We start from the raw sequence: 20,432 nt of genomic DNA, 5'->3' as shown, positions 1-20,432 counted from the left end.
TCACAACTGCTGCTAACAGACCCAGTGTTTATAAACACACTGCTCCTGGCTTCTTTAGGCTTTAATTCCATGAAGTCAGTAACTCTTAACAATAAATTTCCATCAAGTACTCAATAACCGCATTTTTGGAGCTGCGTACCTGAATGCTGAAATTTCCATCAAGCGAAACATTTGAAGAATCCTCTCCCATCATTTGGGAATAGTCAGAGGATGCAGGTCTACCTCCCATTACCATTTGCATCTCCCTCCGGTCAAGGTCGGCTGCCATAGCTGCAAGATCAACCTCTGAGAAGAATGGGCCCTGAAGTACCGTGTTCACACAATGCACTCCACATAGTTTTGACTCTTGCACCTCATGGTAGAGTATCATGCCAGAACCAGCCATCTGCCCTGTATAACCATAGGCAAAGCAAGCTTCAGTTACAGAACGGCAACATTGTTTCACAATCAAAATAGAATCCTTCAAATGAACCCAAATACTTAGAGAACAAGACCAATGGGCTCATTAACCCCTAATGAGATTAACATTGGGATCTGCAGCTTATAGACGTAATCCGTTATCATTTTCATCGCACTTAAGTTATCATAGTTGAAAAACAATTCATGCATTTGCATACATCTGAGTATGATAAGTATTCATAGTTGAGCAATGTTTCAAAGAATTTGGGCTTTCATGGGGAAAATCATGGTCTTACAAGCAGAGCATGATATCCAGTAGACACGTGACGAACAGAGCATCGGAGCACACCCACATGGGTACAAGTTAGAGCTATAGGTTGTTCTAATTCAATGCAGATTTTCTCCTTCATTCTGTTCTTTCATTGCAGTCTTTCTCTTCCCTTCTCTCTCCCTATCTGTGTTTCCTCTTCTGTTGCACACTCTCGCAGAACATGCACGTACTCGATCTCAAGAGAGGGCTATTGTGCTAACCAAGTGGCATAGGCATGCCCGAATCTCAACCTCCACAAAGAGCTCCATGCTAGTCAAGAAGTGTCGGGATAGCAATCCACCATGCAAATGGATCTAATGAATGAAGAAGAAAGGCCTGATACTCCCCAATTGGAAGAACAGGGGAGGAGTCAACCACCAAGGTACTCGGGATTTGCCCATACTCAATCCTAGGAGATAGCTCCAATGCTGACTAGTGTCATAGATATGCATGAAACTCAACCTTAGGAGATGGCTCCTATGGTAATCAAGAATGCGAAGGCACATCCACAAAAGTAGCTGTCACCAAGTGGTGATAGTTTTTGCAGTTGCTTTCCTAGTTATATAAATATTTTATTTTTCTTTTCTTTAGTTGATGTTGCTTTTTATCCCTAGAGGTCTCTTGGATTAAGCCGGGATCTTCGCATGGCCAAAAGAGGCAACCATTGGGACAAATTGGACTAATGGTTTGTCTGAGCCTTAGGACCAGTTCCATATTGAATGGGCACTGAAGAATAGAATGTAAGTGGTTTGGGACTGTGTGCTTAGCCATTAGAGATGGTGCAGGACAATGAGCCTAGCCAAGACAGAAGATGCACATGTAAGAATGCTCATGGAATAAAAGTCACCGTAACTGAGCCACATTACACTTTTTGATGTGGTTGCAATGATAAAAGTTGCTCAGAACAACTTGAGGAATGCAGGGGTCACCATCCCTAAAATTTAGAGAGTTACTATTTTTGGACCCCAGAATCTATTCGCGTCATTATCTTCGTTTTTGCACGATGATTAATTCTTTGGTCTGTACCGAGGTCAAATTTTGCACCGAACATGGAGAATTTTAGACCGGAAGGTTTAAACGGGAAAATTGTTACATGTATGCCATGTGGCACAAATTCCCAAGAGAGAGAGAGAGAGAGAGAGAAAGAGAGAGAGAGAGAGAGAGAGAGAGCATTTTTTTTTAACAACGTAATAGGCATAAGGGGCAGATCTGAGAATGAAGTTTTGAGGAGCCGAGGGCAGATTGTTGCAAGAACATCAACTATGGATAGTACTTCTTCGACTCTAACTCTGGTCAACTCTCTCTCTATTCTCAGAGGAAATGCTCTGCATGATGGGCTGATTCCATCGAAGGGTTTTTCAGCTCTGATTTAGTGCTGTTTGTGGGACTATTTTAATGATGGAATGATGCTTTCCTAAAAGGAATGTTGTTCTGGACATGCTGGACCTAGTGGGCATATGGCAGCTAAGACAAGTGAAATGAATGTTGATAAAAGGGACTCCCCTTTTTACAGCCGCCTGTCTATGACAACCTGACACCAAAAAGTGCAAAGCCTAAAGACTATAAAGAGGGTGGTCATGCATTAAAGTTTGAAACCTTCAATGGTATGCAAGATAAGCTAAAAGCTTTGACATTTATACAATAGTTTTATGCAGCTTACATTGAAGGGAATTATACTAAGACTTCTAAGGTGTGGAAGGCTGCAACTTTTTTGAAAGGTAATGCATTGCAGTGATGGAACATATTGTTGATGCAAGGATATGCACCTGCCACTTGGGTCCATTTTAAACAGTTGTTTACAGCCTCATGGTTAACTAACACGTTTGAAGTAGATGCCATGACTGCATGGCATAAATTGGACGCGGTAAATTGTGCGGATTTAGAAGAGTACAATAAGAAATTTTGGGAAGCACTTTTGCCCGTGAGTTCTTACAGGACAGTGCCCCTATCAGAACAAATTGAAAAGTACTGTTGTGGTTTGCCCGAAGCCATCAAGGATTATTGTACCAAGACCAAGGTTACAAATATGGTATAGTTAATTGAAAATGCTGGTGTGGCAAATGCATTGTTGAAAGGAAAAGCTGTCAGCTTTAAAGGCAATGAAAAGAAGGATTCTCAGTTTAAGCAAGATCCTGGCAAGAAGAAGAAGCGATTTCTAGAAAATACCAACTTTACAAAGAAGTCTTTATGGAAGAAAAGATTTCAGCAGCAACCTCAGACTTCTTTTAAACAAGGCAAAGGACAGAAGAGGCCACTTTTTGGCAAATCGTTTTAAGAAAGAAAGGCTTTAATGATGGTTGGGAAATGCTTTATATGTGAACAAAAAGGCCATATTGCTTCTAAGTGCCCACAACAACCTTCTAAAGATGCGGAGGATAAAGATGCGCCAAGTAAAAAAAAGCCCAACATTGGCTTAGTGCCTGATATGATGGGAGATCAATCAGCTGATGATGCTACAGAATTGTGCAAAGCTTAGGGAAAGATCAAAGATTCCACAATGCTTATTTTCTTTGATCCTAGAGTTTGTGCAAACTTTATCTCACCGGCATTGGCAGCTAAGCTGGGTATACGTCCTGAGGAAATGAGACCAGTTGGACAGGCTGATTTGGCATGCCCAAGATATACTGAACCTGTCACCCCCATTCTCCACAAACTCCGTATGCACATTCAGAGCTATGTGGACACAGAGGAGTTCCATATTATGCCTTTAGAGGGCTGTGATGTTCTGTTGGATATTCCGTGGTGCCACAGGAAGCATGCTATCTTGGATACTTACAACAGAACGATTACTCTTATACATAAGGGCAAGACTCATCTGTTAGATGTGAAGCTTAAAGGAGAGTCTGTCCCAGTTGTTTCTGCTTCTGCAATTACTTCTATAATGAAAAATCATATTTCTGTGTATTTGGTTTTTGCAAAGCAAGTTAATGAAGTTGACAGCAATATGTCTGTACTAGATGAAAGTAAAAGGGCTTTCTTGGATAAATTCAGTGACTATTTCTCAGATTCGTTACCAAGAGAGTTGCCCCCTGAGAGGCCTGAAGATCATACTATAGATCTTATTCCACGGACTAGTCCGCCCAATAGGCCACTGTACAGGGTCAGTGCAGCACAGCAAAAAGAGATTATGACACAAGTTAATGAGCTTTTAGAGAAGGGACTAATTCAGCCCACTAGTTCTCTGTTTTGTTCACTTGTGTTGCTAGTTCAGAAAAAGAACAACTCTTGGCAAATGTGTATTAACTACAGAGCCTTGAATAAAAACACGATCAAGAATAGGTTTCCGATTCCGAGGATAGATGACATTCTTGATCGATTACAGGGATCAGGAATGTTTAGCAAGATAGATTTGAAAAGTGGATACCATTAGATCAGAATCAGACCAGAGGATATCCATAAGACTGCTTTTAGAACGGCATTTGGTCTCTATGAATTTCTAGTCATGCCGTTTGGATTGACCAATGCTCCTGCTACATTTAACAAGATGATGGATAGAATTTTCCACCCTTATTGAAATTTCGTTGGCACATTCTTTGATGATATAATTATCTTTTCAAAGAATGAAGAGGAGCCTAGAAAACATTTAGTTACAGTCTTTAATGAGCTTAAGCGTAACAAATTGCTCATTAATGGCAAGAAGAGTGAATTCTTTTTGGAAGAGATTCACTTCCTTGGGCACAGTTTCTAAAGATGGTGTGAAGATGGATCCTGCAAAGATAGAAGCAATTGTCTCTTGGCCAGACTTGAAAACCATTCATGATGTCCACAATTTCCTTGGCCTATGCTCTTACTATAGAAGATTTGTAAGACACTTTGCAGAGATTGCTTCTCCTTTACAAGCGCTTGAAAAGAAGGATGTCAAATCGCAATGGACTGACAAAGAGAAATCAGCATTTAGATGTCTTAAGGGGAAAATGACTATAGATCCAGTACTTATTTTGCCAGATCTATCTAAGCCATTCATAGTGCAGTGTGATGCATGTGGAAACAGCATTGGTGCTATATTAATACAGAATGGCCAAGTTGTAGCATACGAGAGGAGAGTACTCTCTATCATTGAAAGGACTTACCAAATTTATAAGAAAGAGTTATTGGTTGTGATCCATGCACTTTCTAGTTGGAAGCACTATTTGCTTGGTGCTGATTTTGTAGTGCAAACAAATCATCAAACACTTAGATACTTTCTCACACAAGCTAAATTGTCAAAGAAACACATGCATTGGGCAAATTTCCTATCTATGTTTCATTTTCAAATAGTGTATGTGAAAGGCAAGAAGAATGTAGTTGCATATGCTTTATCTCGCAAACCACAGATGTCAGTTGTTTCAATTTCTTATCACCATGAATTGGATGATATGAAAGAGCAGTATGCTGATGACAAAGATTTCTCTGAAATCTATGAACAGTTGATCAATGGCCAACATCATGATCATTATGTATTCAAAGAAGGCTTTATCATAATGCATGAAAGACTATGCATTACAATACAGCTAAGACCAAAAGTTTTATTAGAAAGTCATGATGCATGAAGGCTTTATCATGATGCATGAAAGACTATGCGTTACAATACAACTAAGACCAAAAGTTTTATTAGAAAGTCATGCTCCACCGTATGCAAGAAATCGTGGAATTGATGCTACAGTCAAAGCGGTAGAGACTTTCTTCTATTGGCCAGCTTTGAGATCTAATGTTGATGCATATGTCAGATCTTGCCTTGCATGCCAAAAGGTTAAATTTGATAACAAAAGGCACCAGGGTTATTGCAACCACTGCCTACTCCAAAAAGACCATGGGAAAGTATTACTATGCATTTCATTTTTGATCTTCCAAGAACTTCTTCAGCAAATGATGGAATCTAGACTATCATTTGCAGATTCAGCAAACAGGCACATTTCATTCCTGTAAGAAAAAAGGTTAAGTCAGAACACATGGTAAAGATATTTATGCATAATATCTTCAAGTACCATGGAATGCCATGGTCAATTGTGAGTGATAGAGACCCAAGAATGACTAGCTTGTTTTGGAAAGCATTGTTTGAAAATGTGGACACTACACTAAAATTTTCATCTTCTTTCCATCCACAAACTGATGGACAGTCTAAAGAAGCAAATTTGATTGTTTTAGATCTACTAAAGTGTTGCGTTTCAAACCATAAGACTTCTTGGGAACACTACTTGCCATTGGTTGAGTATGCATACAATAATACAGTACACTCATCTACTGGCAAAGCACCTTTTGAGATTGTGGAAGGTGGAAAGAAATTACCTCCCATTTTGCAGACAAAAGATAACATTTTTGAAGTAGATTGTTATGTAAAAGATTGGGAATAAGCATATAAAAAGGTCAAGTATGCCTTAGAAAAGTTACAAGCCAACAAACAGAAAAGAGCTACTGATAGTCATCGTCGGGAACTCTTGTTCAAAAAGGATGATTGGGTCTTATTGCATTTTGAAAAGGCACGTTTGAGAAAACAGAAGGGCAATGAACATTTGTTTCCAAAGCTGAGTATGCGCTACTATGGCCCTTTTCAAGTCTCGGAGAAGATCAATGACGTGGCATATAGGCTGAAATTGCCAAAGAATTGGAAAATTCATAATGCATTCCATGTGAGCCTATTGAGGCCTTTTATTGGTGAAGTGCCAGAAGATATGGTTCAAGAGCAACAGCCTGAAGTAGAGGAATTAGATGAGATTCTAGTTCCTGAGCAGATCCTAGCACATAAGGATAGAAAAGTGAAAGGTTGAGTTATAAGAAGATTTTTTGTGAAGTTCAAGAACTATTCACCAATGGATGAATTGGCAGATTCGCCTCAGTTATTGCAACTTTACCAAGAAGCTTTCTTGCTAGAACCTACAGTGACTTAGAATGCTTTTTGAAGCAATGTATATTTTCTATTCTATAGTTAAATACTGCATCTCATTGAATAATACACAATGTACGGTTTATACTTAGCATTAACATGTGTATCATTGAATGAAATCTCAGTGCTTTGAAGTTATATTTGTTACACTTCAACTGAATGAATATACATGTTAAGATACTAATAGTTCGCGCATACATGCTATCGCCCTATGTTGCATCCAGAAACGTGTATATTAAAAAGGCTCCTAGTAATCATAGTTGGATACAAGATGTGATCCTCCACCTATGTGAGACTTGAACTTGCAATGGCACAAATGGTAGTGGGAAAACTCCTACCGTCGCCCCATGTCATTTGTTAGCAAGTGATACATGTGATAGCATTAATAACATGGAGAATCTTGTTATTATCTTGTATCATCCGTTAGCATGTGTGGCATACAATCGAGGTCGCTTGCTTCTTTCAAAGTGGTGATACTTTTTGTAGTTGCTTTCATTATTTACTTATATAAATATTTTATTTTTCTTTTCTTTAATTGTTGTTGCTTTTTACCCCCAAAGGTCTCTTGGATTAAGCCGGGATCTTTGCATGGCTAGGAGAGGCAACCATTGGGACAAATTGGACTAATGGTTTGTCTGAGCCTCAGGACCAGTTTCATATTGAATGGTCACTGAAGAATAGAATGTAAGTGATTTGGGATTGTGTGCTTAGCCACTGGAGATGGTGCAGGACAATGAGCCTAGCCAAGACAGAAGATGCACATGTAAAAATGCTCATGGAATAAAAGTCACCGTAACTGAGCCACATTATACTTTTTGATGTGGTTGCAATGATAAAAGTTGCTCAGAACAACTTGAGGAATGCAGGGGTCACCATCCCTAAAATTTAGAGAGTTACTATTTTTGGACCCCAGAATCTATTCGCGTCATTATCTTTGTTTTTGCACGATGATTAATTCTTTGGTCTGTGCCGAGGTCAAATTTTGCACCGAACATGGAGAATTTTAGACCGGAAGGTTTAAACGGGAAAATTGTTACATGTATACTATGTGGCATAAATTCCCAAAAGAGAGAGAGAGAGAGAACATTTTTTTTTAAAAACGTAATAAGCATAGGGGGCAAATCTGAGAATGAAGTTTTGAGGAGCTGAGGGCAGATTTCTGCAAGAACATCAGCTATGGAGAGCACTTATTCGACTCTGACTCATGTACGGAGGTAGAGCTTGCTCCCTCTAGTCAACTCTCTCTCTATTCTCAAAGGAAATGCTCGGCATGATGGGTTGATTCCATCAAAGGGTTTTTCAGCTCTAATTTAGTGCTATTTGTGGAACTATTTTAATGCCAGAATGATGCTTTTCTAAAAGGGATGTTGTTCTAGACATGCTGGACAATAAGAATAGTAAATTCAGAGATCTGGACAGTAAGAACAATGAATTGAGAGATCTACAGACGGCAATTCTGCACATGAATCATGGAGCTTTGGTCACAAAAAATGCTTTCCTAAAAGGGATGTTGTTCTGGACATGCTGGACAGTAAGAACAATGAATTCAGAGATCTGGACAGTAAGAACAGTGAATTCAGAGATCTGCAGACTGCAACTCTACACACGAATCATTGAGTTGTGGTCACGGAAAATGCTTTCCTAATAGGGATGTTGTTCTAGACATGCTGGACAGTAAGAGCAGTGAATTCAAAATTCTGCAGACTGCAATTCTACACATGAATCATTGAGTTATGGTTACAGAAAATCCTTTCCTAAAAGGGATGTTGATCTGGTCATGCTGAACTATCCTTATGCAGCTGGGATTTACTCAAAAAAGATGAAAACCAATTGTTCACAAGTTAAGTATTTTGGAACATTTCATTTTTGTACTTTTTCCATCTTTTACTTGATAAAGAAATACCGAGAGGGGCGCCAGTCTTCAGGGCCAATCTGGTGTTGAGTGAGGGAGTGAGGTCTCTGTTTGTATGTGTGTGTGTGTGTGTGTGTGAAAAGACCAGGTGTTAATTGAAGGAACTACCACTTTATGTGAGTCATAGACAAGTTACCATAACAATCCACCTAAATGGAAAAATAAACAAACTAGGAGTGTTGAAAATGCTTGTTAAATGATAAAAGTACCTCAACTGAAAGAAAAGAAAGACAGATGCCGAGAGAAAAAGAATGCCCCAGACCCAAGCTTGGGAGAGGAGATACTATCTCCATCTCCATGTTGATGGAGGCAATACTTACCAAGGCACGAACCAAAAAACCAAACCTTCAGCCCAAGTAACACCAATAACATACCTGCATGTTAGTCCTAACCGAAATACAAAACCCAAGATGGAAGAATCAAGAAAGAAATCAGCATACAAATGTTTCATATTGAGATGCTTTGGATGATGTGTTAAACAAAAAAGAGAGCTAAGTGTTAGATGCAAAGGAAATAGATGAAAGAATTGTGTTGCGAAAGACCTTGAAAAAGTGCAACTAAGCCTATAGAAAACTAGTGTAAGGTTCCTAAGGATGACATAGGATGCCCAAGAAACTAGCCTAGGGGAAGATAATGACCAAACAACTTAGAGATGCCATGAGACACTAGCTGAGAAGCAAATCCACGATCCACCATACCAACAATTAACCACGGATGAGCACAGATACTAGGAGGCAGGGAAACTACACTATGTCCCTAGGGAAAAACCCCTCTCAACCACCTTGGAGTGGCATCACCACTACCAAAAATGGGCTAAGATTGGTTTGGGATTTGATATTGAAATTAGCTTTGGTATGGCTAGAATACTCTTAGCTGTGGATGCTGTGAGTTTGGTGTGGGTCTAACACCCTTGGCCTTTGAGTGACAATTGTCATCTACATGGCTAAAACCTTTTCTTTTTAGGCACATAATGTCAAAAGGGTCTTTGTCAAGTTTGGATTTACCACTTCCACTTCCTTCAAAGAACAAGACTGAGCATCAACATCAAAACATGGTCGGTGTTTTAGGATCAAAAGGGTTCATGTGTTTGAGCAACCGGGCAAGCTAGTACAATGTGCAAGAAGGGGATTCCCCACACAACAATATGGGGAAGATGCATAGCATGCAGGTGGCATTACCATCAACAAAGTGAAAGAAAGTAATGATAGGATGCAAGGGAGAAGGTATAGAGTGCAAGAGGGTTTAGAGAGAGAAGCACAAAAGAGAGTTTTGTGGATACAATGAATGGTACCCTTATTCTTTATTATCTTCACTTATAAATGCCTATAAATGATTGTATAGTGTGTACTTATACAAGGGGTGCTTGTCAGGGTGAAGCAATGCGGAAGCGAATGACCGTAACAAAGAGTGAACAGAGAAAGCAGAGAGAGAGAAGAGAGAGAGAGAGAGAGAGACTGTGAAACGCAAAAAATCTGCAGTGAAGGATGCTGTATAAGGATGCAGAATTATACACGGGTGCAAAGAGAATATCTCCGTACGTCTCCGCCTTGAGGACCTCGATCTCCGTCAGCCCCGAGTGCAATCTCCGTCACCAGCAAGATGAAATCTGTCAGATACAAGTGTAGAAGTCTACTAGAAACTCCGCCTTAAAAAGGCTAAAAAGAATGCCTGAGAAAATGCCCAAAATAGCTAGATCGGCTACATTTAATGCAGCTGACTGCAGTCGGACAGTCCGATTGCAGCCACGCGGCAAAATTGCCATGTGGCACTCCTAACGTGGCAGGAGATGACTCTTAACACCCCCTCTCAGATCCTGGACAAGGTAGCAGACTGAGGGATTTGGAATGTCGATGAAGTAAAGCCTGGGAAAGTGCCTTCTTTAACCTGTAAACCTGCCCATCTGAGGAACCAAAGCTAGGAGGCTGCTCTACATAGATCTCCTCCTTCCAATCACCATTCAAGAAGGCCGACTTCACATCCAACTGAAAAACAGGCCATCTCCTGTGACCAACCACGGCAACAAGAACAGCACGAATAGTCGCCATGCAAGCTATATGGGTAAAAGTATCATGGAAGTCAACACCTGGGCGCTATGCAAAACCTTTAGCAACAAGGCGAGCCTTGTGCTTGTCCAAAGAACCATCACTATGGTACTTCTTGAAGACCCATTTGACACCAATCACCTTCTTATGAGAGGGACGAGGCACAAGGAACCTAGTGTCATTCCGCTCCAGAGCCTCCAACTCTGCTTCCATCACCTTCCGCCAATGATTAGACTGTAAAGCCTCCTTCACTGATGTAGGCTCTCCATCCTGCATAACACAAGACATCAAACAGTAGTTAGAGCAAACAAGCTCCGTAGAATGTGCCTGGTGCCTCCGTGACCTCTGCAATCCATCCTATGGTTCCCACTCCTCAAGGGCCCCCTCGATCCTTGAATCACAGAGTGTGTCACCGGCCCAACGAGGAGGCCAGAGCTCTCCTCGGGGCTCCCCATCGATTGAAGACTCGGGTACATCTACTGGCGGGATCTTGACTGGGGTAGCCGATGGAAGAGACGACTCCGAATTTGAAGAAAAATCTCCATCGGGAGGCTATGGCTCCAAAGGAACTGTCTCAGGAGCCCAACTCTCCCTTGGATCTCCAAGTACAGGGTGCTCCTCACCCCCCTCTGTGGTGGCTGGAACTTCCACGAACCGTACATCTCGGCTCGTGTGGACATCCCGCTTCACGGGATCATACAAGCGATAACCATGGGACTGAGAGATATAGCCAACAAAGACATGTCGTTGTTGTTGGGAATAAAGAGCCGTCGTGCCTTTTATATGTGCCTTAGCACATTTGTACTTTCATATATATCTATCTAAAACCTAAAGAGGTACACTAGTCATTGTACCGAATATCAAAGGTGTCGTGCTCACTCTCCTTTCAACTGCTCTCTACTCTGTGTGTATGTATCCGTCGCCTTCAAATCAGTCAAGCTCCATTAAACTGGTATCAGAGCTCACAAGTTGTGCACGTTTTCCAAAGTCAGTAACAGTCATCAGGCTAAGTGACAGACGAGCAAGAGCCTAAGTATTGAATGCTCTCGCAATTGTGCAAGAGTCGAATGGCAGAGTCGAAGGTGCAACGGGCAGCAAAATGGGTGGCACCAGGCATCACATTGACGAACGTCTGCAGGCGTGACCTACAGGTCACACAGCAACTCAGCGCGCAGGCGACTCGAAGGGTAGCAATCGGAGTCACAGTCGACAGGCAACCAGGCCAGTAACCAGTGCCCAGCACAGGAGCGACGAAGCAGGCAGGCGGAGGCAGACTAGGCACGTGACAACGTGACTCCAGGCGGCACAGGCACGCATGACAACCGTCACGCGACAGGTTAGGGTCAACAGATCCCCCTCCCCGTCATATTTTTTTCTAAAAATCAAAAATTACTTTATTCTCACATATCCTCTTGCTCTGATGGCCATTCGTGCGTATAAACACAATTCAGAATTTTGGACAGATTTGTGCCAAAAATTTGGGGATTTGTCCAGATTTGATGCGAGCAAGATACAACAGTGATATTTGCCTCAGAAATTGCAGGATTTTGTGACATTTTGCCTCCCACATTTGGGGCTTTTCATGTACATGCAAGAATTGGGCTGAAATTTACCCAATTTCTCGACATTGATGCACATTGAACCCCGTGCAATTTGGGGCTTTTGCTGTTTGGGCGAAATTTGTGCGCCATTTGGCCATTTTATGTACATGTAGATTTAATTCCATGCAATTTGGACATCTAGCACTTGGAAAAATTTGGGGGCCTTGCTGAAATTGCTCTATTTTGGCAAAATTGGCCTATTCTATGCATGCCAGAGACAGTGCAGATGTATGGTTGATGCTTTGAGAACAAAAATTTTGGGGCTTTTGACCGTGCGTGTCCAATTTTGTGCCCGTGGGTGCATATACAACAGAAATTGCAGCTAAAATTTGGGACTTCTCATGTAATGTGATGTATTTGTCCTCGAAACAGCTGTAATCAGTTATGGAGTGTTGTAGCACAAGGTTTGGTGCTTGTGAAAATTTATTTGCAGATCTGAAATTTCTGCTTTTACGTGGTTATTTATTGTTGATTGGTACTTGTTTGTACCTTAATCACTTGTGTGATAGTTTGGGCCTGCATTTACTGAATTTTTTGGTCACATTTGGGCTGAAAATCATGACTGGCAGCAATGACAGCAATCATCTCATGCACATTAACAAGCTTGAAGGAGCACATAACTTTGCAATCTGGCAAAAATAGTGCTATAATATTCTATTGCAAAAAAAGCAGGCAATGCCGATTAAGACCAAAGGGACAAAGCCCGCAAATATGAAACAGGAAGACTGAGATGAGTTAAATGAGCTTGCATGCTCAACCATCGAGCTATCGATTTCTGATGCCTTGCTATTTAACATTGAAGGTTTGGATTTTGCCTATGCTATTTGGACTCGACTAGAAGAATTGTATGCATAGAAGAGTGCCGCATGCAAAGTTTATTGGCTAAAAAAGCTTATGGATTTGCGTATGAAAGAGGATACATCAATATCTACTCAATTGAGTGAGTTGAACTTCATTTTCAGCCAGCTAGTTGCCTTGAAGTTTTTGATTGATGAAGAATTTAAGGCTATGTTCTTGCTTTGCACTCTACCAAAGAGTTGGGATACATTCAGGACTGCTATGAGCAATTCTAATGCAGTACTTTTGTATGCTGATGTAGAGAGTGCTCTACTCATGAAAGAAATGAATCGGCAAAACAATGCATCCAGTAAGTCTTCCAGTGCTTTGCATACTAGGGGCAAACTACGGGCAGATCACAACAGAAAGGCAAATCTGATAGCAAGGGACGCAGTAAATCACGTGGTAAGGATGTTGAATGCCATCATTGTGGCAAGAAGGGTCACTTTAAACATGGCTGCTACAAATGGAAGAAAGAGAAAGGGAAGGACAAGAAGACAGATAATAGCAAGAACGAGAAGAAACAGAGTCAGTCAAAAAAGAACAGTGTCAAAATTGAAGAGGTGAATGTAGTCACTCATGACAGTGACAATGGGAATGACGTACTCTTGGTCTCTTCACACTTTGGTGCACATGCTTTACTTGCAAATATAGATGATGACATGCATACCTAGATTCTCAATTCACATGTTTCCTTTCATGTCACCCCTCATCGTGAGTGGTTCTCTGCCTATACAAGGGGTCGACATGGTGTTGTCCATCTTAGGGACAACTATGCATGTGACATTGCAGGTATTGGCAGTGTGCAATTGCAGTTTCAGCATGGTTTTGTCTTCACACTTCAGCATGTACAACATGTACCTCAACTCAAGAAGAGCCTGATTAGCACAGGGCAGCTAGATGACGATGGATTTCATACCACCTTTGGTGATGGGAAATGGAAGATCTATAAGGAATCTAGAGTGATTGCCAGAGGTTGTAAAAGTGATACCTTGTATCCTCTCCATGTATCTAGAGTGAGTAATCATGTTGTTGCCGTGACCACGCAGCCAAGCATTCCTTTGTGGCATGGCCGGTTGGGACACATGAGTCAAACTGGAATGAAAGTGCGCTCTCATTTGGGTTACTTGCCTAGTCTTCGTTATGCTGAGTTTGAGCATTGTGATCATTGTGTCTATGGTAAACATGCACAGACGTCTCATAAAAAGTCTCTTTCGCTGAAATCTTCTCCTCTAGAGTTAGTATATTCCAATGTATCTCAAATGCTAGGATTATCTTTAGGAGAAAGAAAAATTTTGTTACCTTTGTCGATGATGCTACACAGAAGGTATGGGTTTATCCTATTCGTAGCAAGGATGAAGTGCTTGACAAGTTTAAAAAATTCTTGGCATTGGTTGAAAATCAGACTGATAAGACACTTTAAGTGTCTTCACTCTGACAATGGTGGGGAATATGTATCTAAGACATTTCAGGCATTTTGTGACAGCAAAGGGATAAAGAGAAAGCTCACTGCTCCTCCTAATCCACATCAAAATGGCATTGCAGAGCGTATGAATCCAACCATACAAGATAAGGTCTGTACAATGCTGTCTCATGCTATATTACCCTATGGTTTTTGGGCAAAGGCTATTATGACAGCCCTACACTTAATTAATCGGTTACCAAACAGGTCTTTTGGGGGAGGGGGGAGAGGGAAGTTCCCCAAGAAGCATGGTTGGGCCAGTCACCTTCATATGCTCACTTGAAAGTGTTTGGTTGCGAGGCTTTTGTGCACATTCGTAAAGAAAAACGCAACAAACTTAAGCCAAAGTCCTATAAATGCATTTTCCTAAGATATGATGACGAGGGTGAAATGGGGTATAGATTATGGGATCCCAAAAAAAGGAAAGTAGTACACAGCAATGATGTTATCTTCGGGGATATTGCATGCATAAACAACCTAAAAAGATTGAGCAAGTCCATAGGGTTGTATTCTGGGAAGAAATACTTTTTGGACAACAAAACGTGTCTGTTGTACAACAGCAAATACTTGCTGTAAATGAACCTGTAAATGCAGAAAATAATGCTGGAAATGATCAGCCAGCTATTGCCCATGATAATGAGCCACTACATGTGCAGAAACAGCCACGACAACAAGCTGTTAATCTTGATTTGCAGGCTGAAATGCCAAGACATCAAGCTGAAAATGCTCAACAGCCAACAAACAATGATCATTGGGTTAGGAGATCGTCTAGGGCTACTAGACAACCTAATAGATTCATTCCTGGTGCAAACAATGTGGCTGATTATGTCATGTTGACAAACCGTGGTGAACCGTCTTGCTTCAAGGAAGCAATGGACAAACTAGACAGCAAGAAATGGTATAAAGCCATGTTGTCAAAGATGGAATCTCTTGAGAAAAATGGCACTTGGGACTTGGTGCAATTGCCTAAAGAGCAGAAAACCCTTCCATGCAAATGGGTTTACAAGATGAAGGTCACTTCTGGTTCCTCGCCAAAGTATAAAGCAAGATTGGTTGCGAAGGGGTACAAGCAAGAACATGGAGTTGACTTTGATGAGATCTTCTCTCCTGTAGTCAAGATGACTACATTGAGAACCATTTTGGACTTGGTTGCAGCTGAAGATATGGAGCTCATACAAATGAATCTAAAGACTGTCTTCTTACATGGTGATCTGCATGAAGACATATGTATGCAGCAACTTGAAGGGTTTGTGGAAAAAGGGAAAGAGAATATGGTATGTAAACTCAAAAGGAGTTTGTATGGGCTGAAACAAGCACCAAGAGAATGGTATCATAAGTTTGATACATTTATGCAATCTCAAGGTTTTCATAGAAGTCAAGTGGATCACTGCTTGTACACCAAGAAGGCTGCCATTTCCTGATTATCTTGGTTCTGTATGTTGATAACATGCTGATTGCTGGCAAGGATACTCATGCCTTGGACTCACTAAAGCAAAGTCTGCATGGCAGCTTTGACATGAAGGATCTTGGTGATGCAAATCATATTCTTGGCATGCGAATACTTAGAGATAGGTCAAAAGGATTACTCTATCTATCTCAGCACAAGTATATCTCCAAGGTTTTGCAACGTTTCAATATGGAGAGGGGGAAAACAATTGGGGTTCCATTGCCTCCATATATGAAACTATGTGCAGAGAACAACCCTACATCTGATGATGAGAAGGCTAAAATGGCCAAGATACCATATGCTTCAGTTGTTGGCAGTTTGATGTATGCTATGGTTGCTACACGTCCTAACATTGCCTTTGTAGTGGTAGTGGTTACCAGATACATGGCAAAGTCTGGTAAAAAGTATTGGGAAGTAGTGAAAGGTATTATGAGATACCTCAAAGACACAAAGGATTTGTGCATTTGCTTTGGAAAGCAAAAGGCATCTGTCGTTGGCTTTACATATGCAGCTATGCTAGTCATGCGGACTGCAAAAATTCCACTTGTGGGTATGTGTTTACCTTCACAGGAGGAGCAGTCTCTTGGATCTCCAAGCTTCTGTCACATTATGGAGGTTCAAGTGAGGGTTTTACAGCTTTAGAGAGGGGTTCGAAGACAAAGAGGTCAAAGGCCCAATGTTACCATTGTGGCAAGAAGGGCCATTTACAGAAGGATTGCAAAGAGTTAGTGGCTTCCAAGAAGAAAAATGAGCAGAAGATGAAGCGGGATACGAGTCATTATTTGCCTCAGATTCCAACTCAAATCCTCCGGCCAAGGTCGAGTCCAAGGCACGGAAGGGATCCTCTTCTTCAGATTGTGGGAAGGGCTTGGTGGCCCCTTCCTCAGTTGCTTTCTAGTGGTGGTGATGAGGTCATCCCTCACGACTCTCCAATGCCAAAGAGGAAGTGTGAGAGGGTGGTGAGATGGGGCAATCGTGCCTCATCTATATCTCTATACCGATGCATAGAAATGTTTGGCAAGTACAAATCCTGGAGCTAGGATTACCATCCAGGTTCATGATGGTCTGGTTCTTTGACAGAGAGCAGGTGGCTTTCGTCTAGAGCTCACATGAGGGGACACTTTGGCGGTTTGGCCAAAGAAGGAGAATCCATGGTCATTTATGCGCTGCGGCATTAGTGACAGGATGGTCACGTGTGCTACATCAGAGGCATCGTTGATAGACATTGAGAGTTGCTATGTTCTTCTCTATCTTCAGGAGCTGGTATACTCGACATTAACATTAGGTTCTCTCCTAGGCACCTTGGTGGTGCCTTGATCGCCCATTGCTTGGGTATCCATGGTTCTACTTGGTGATTCTATGTTGTATGGTTTATGATTCATTCTCATTATACCATTATATTGTATCAGATCACCCATTATCTGAGAGAGGGTGTTAGCAGATATATCACCTCATGTGTGAGTCTGAGCTGCAGAGACTTGGGCACATTATTTAGGTTATTTAGGCATTTTTTATTGTGTCATTTTATGGTCATATTGGGCATTTATTGCTGGCCGGCCTGACATATTTTATGGCATTATTTGTGCCTATTTATTCTAGGCTCCTCCTCCTCAGTTAGTTAGTTCACCACCTAGAGGTCCCATGGAGAGAGGAGCTGGTACCGGTGCCCACGTAGCTAGTGACTCGTTGTTGTATGCGACACTCTCGTGTCTAATATATGGATTCCATTTCCCGAGCATACATCTGAGGTCTCATCTGTATTGTGTGCTTTCTTTCCCTTTCTCTTTTGTCTTGTGTTTCAACAGTTTATTACAACTTATGTTTATGCTTCCATTGTTGCTCCACTTCTGACAACATCTAGACCCAATTCAACTCTTCTTTAAACTTTTACTAGGTAAACATATTGGTAACAAGTAAGACGATGATGTTGAAGCATGTGAATCCTTTTTCAAATCCAAACTCTGTGACCCTCGGAAATCAAGGAATACTTAATCTATATAAGGAATCTACTCTATGAAGGACTTGGTGCACACGATACCAACATGAAAGACCATTTAGTTTGTTATTTTCCCGAGCCAATTCCCTTTTATTGCAAGCAAAAGATAGAATAAGAGAATAGAAATTTTTCTGATAGTGTTGGCCAAATCATACAGACCATTGAGTAAACAATTAAGGAAGTATGCCAACAACAAAAGATGACTACATTGCATCAGAAATTTCCACAAGCCGTTTGCAAAACTGCAAATAAATATGACACTGATTTCGGATGTACCAAATGTTCATACCAACCCTACAACAATTACATATATAGCAAAAGATCTTTCTGATATCATTAATATCGTGACAGACATTCTGCTAGGAATTATGCTAGACAAGAGCCACAAGATAACAGTCACAAGCATCTACATAGTGCAAGACATCATTGCAGACATCATTCCAAGAGATATTTTCCTCAACAAAGGCATTCAAAAAAGCCCAAAGCACACAAACTAAAATGCTATATATGTGGAAGTTCATCTCATCTAGTAGATAAATGTCCATCAAAAAAGAAAATTACTACAAAAGAAAATTACCACAACAACTGCTGGAGTGTCTCAACTGGTCAAATTCAGTGACCCCTAAGCTTGCTCTTTACACCAAAGACCTTTACCCCTTGCTTCGAAAATGTCAATTTCATTGGAAACCTCTTCACACCATAGCCTTGCAAAATATCAAAAACCGTATTAACAATCTCCCCCCACTACATCTACCATCCGGACTACCTTTAATCTTGCATACTGATGCCTCTGATTATGGATGGGGGGCGATCTTATGTGAAGAAGATACAAATGTCTCACCACCACAAATACACATTTGTAGATATGCATCAGGCAACTTTAACCAAACACAACAAAACTACCCCTCATATCAAAGAGAGATTTTAGTAATGACCAAAGCCATTAAAGCCTTTCGAATCTTTGTCGAATTTTTCCCCTTTACCAATTGAACAGATCTACAAAATGTACCCAGCTATTTGACAAAGAAAGCCCCTGATGAAATAGGAAATAAAAGGCTTCTAAGGTGGTCCCTATTCTTTGATGCACTAGATGTCACTTTCCAACATATTCCAGGCGTGCAAAATACCTTAGTAGACCTTTTATCATGCCATCCACCCCGACCTCATCATATCCACTTTTGCAAATTTTTCCATATCCTTATAAAGATTCTAAGCACTCTCTTCACCTTTTCATCATTACCGCACTAAAAGATGCCCACTCATGAACCGAACAATCGTTCATTCCACTTTCTCAATTGCTATATAAGAGAGTCTTGCCTCTCATTGTAAACAACGAGAAATCAAAACTGGAGGCATTATCCTGAACTCTTGTATTCTCCAAGCCTTGTAACTTCTCTCGAAGCAATATATACTCTCTTAGCTCAAGATTATGGCATCCTTCTCTGTCTGAATTAACATTGTGCATTTCGCATTCTGTGTTCTGTGCTTCTTCATATTTCAACTCGTATCCTTATCAACCAACGCTCACGTATCCCACTACACTCTCTATATCATTAGTAGAAACTTTCAAAATAACATCAATTGCTAGCTGATCCGCATTATCAAATACAGCCTGTATATTATATGCATCCTCCTGTAATACTACCTCTGCAACCTCTTAGATATGCTCAATGCCCCACCCTTGTAAGAAGCCGCCAATGATCCCTGGTGCTCCAAGTTGTAAGGCCCATGTGTGAGTATGGACATTGGATGGTTCCTGACTTGAATATCAAATGAGGACTATGTGACCAGATGGCCGAGTTACGAGGTGTGGGAGTTATCAGGAGCCCCTATTGTGGGGTCCGAACCTCAAATATTCCTTGGCTGACTAGGGAAGGTAGAGATTGGAGTAACATAGCCAAGCTGCAATCGAGTGTGCCACATCTGTCTCTTATTCAACATAGAAACACATCCTTGGCATCCATCTATCTTTAGATCCATTACTTTGGTTCCATCTTCGAGTAACTTCACGAATTTGATTTGCGACGAAGGGTTAGTTACCTTAAAAATAGCTCAACCTTCTCAAGCTCCAAAGCCATCTACTACATAGCATTTGAGTGACTGCACCTAAGAACTCCCAGAGAAGCTTAGATGCGGCCAGCCCTTTGTTGAGCTAATAAACCTACTCTCAAAAAGACCGACGAGCAATCACCCCTAAGTCTTCAAGCAAGTACTCTTCCTTCAATGCTTTCTTGAATTTTGACTACCCAGAATCTTGCATATAAATCTTATTAATGCACAACTTCAACACACGAGTCACAAGTCATACAAAGTACTAGCTCATCATGCGACTAGAGACCCCAAAGAATTCCATCTTTGCTTCCTATAGCTTTAGATTACTGGAAGTATTCCGGCCATCAAATAGCTTCATCTAGTTCTCCATAGCCTCCATTGCTTTGGTCGCTCCGACTTGATATTGCGCACAAGACTATAAATGAATTTACTATTGTGGTGGTTGATGATATAATTGTTGTTGTTGTTATATGTACATATTGAAAGCTTCTAACATCTGTTTTACGTCGTCAAA

At 41.0% G+C, this 20,432-nt stretch overlaps 2 protein-coding genes across 2 annotated transcripts in view; one reads left to right on the top strand and one right to left on the bottom strand.

The window, feature by feature from the left end:
* Positions 1–20,432, bottom strand: part of LOC148014653 (Josephin family protein) — a 32,698-nt gene that overhangs the window by 941 nt on the left and 11,325 nt on the right. Inside the window, exon 2 of the mRNA XM_087667214.1 lies at positions 140–390. Within this exon, the coding sequence (XP_087523340.1) occupies positions 140–385 (246 nt within the window). The 5' untranslated portion in view covers positions 386–390. The remainder of the gene's footprint in view (positions 1–139; positions 391–20,432) is intronic.
* Positions 3,207–4,079, top strand: LOC148014654 (uncharacterized). Its single transcript, XM_087666573.1, has one exon. It carries the CDS (start codon positions 3,207–3,209, stop codon positions 4,077–4,079), a length of 873 nt encoding a protein of 290 aa, XP_087522699.1.

Source organism: Lygodium microphyllum, chromosome 25 (assembly GCF_053477565.2).
Source record: "Lygodium microphyllum isolate KBCC chromosome 25, Lygodium_microphyllum_v1.1.10, whole genome shotgun sequence".
NCBI lineage: Eukaryota > Viridiplantae > Streptophyta > Polypodiopsida > Schizaeales > Lygodiaceae > Lygodium > Lygodium microphyllum.
Note: the sequence above shows the minus strand (reverse complement) of the source record. Positions and strands in the feature narration are given on the sequence as shown.

What these genes read in the sequence shown, in the direction of transcription:
- LOC148014654 (XM_087666573.1), top strand. Translation starts at nt 3,207, where the DNA reads ATGCTTATTTTCTTTGATCCTAGAGTTTGTGCAAACTTTATCTCACCG.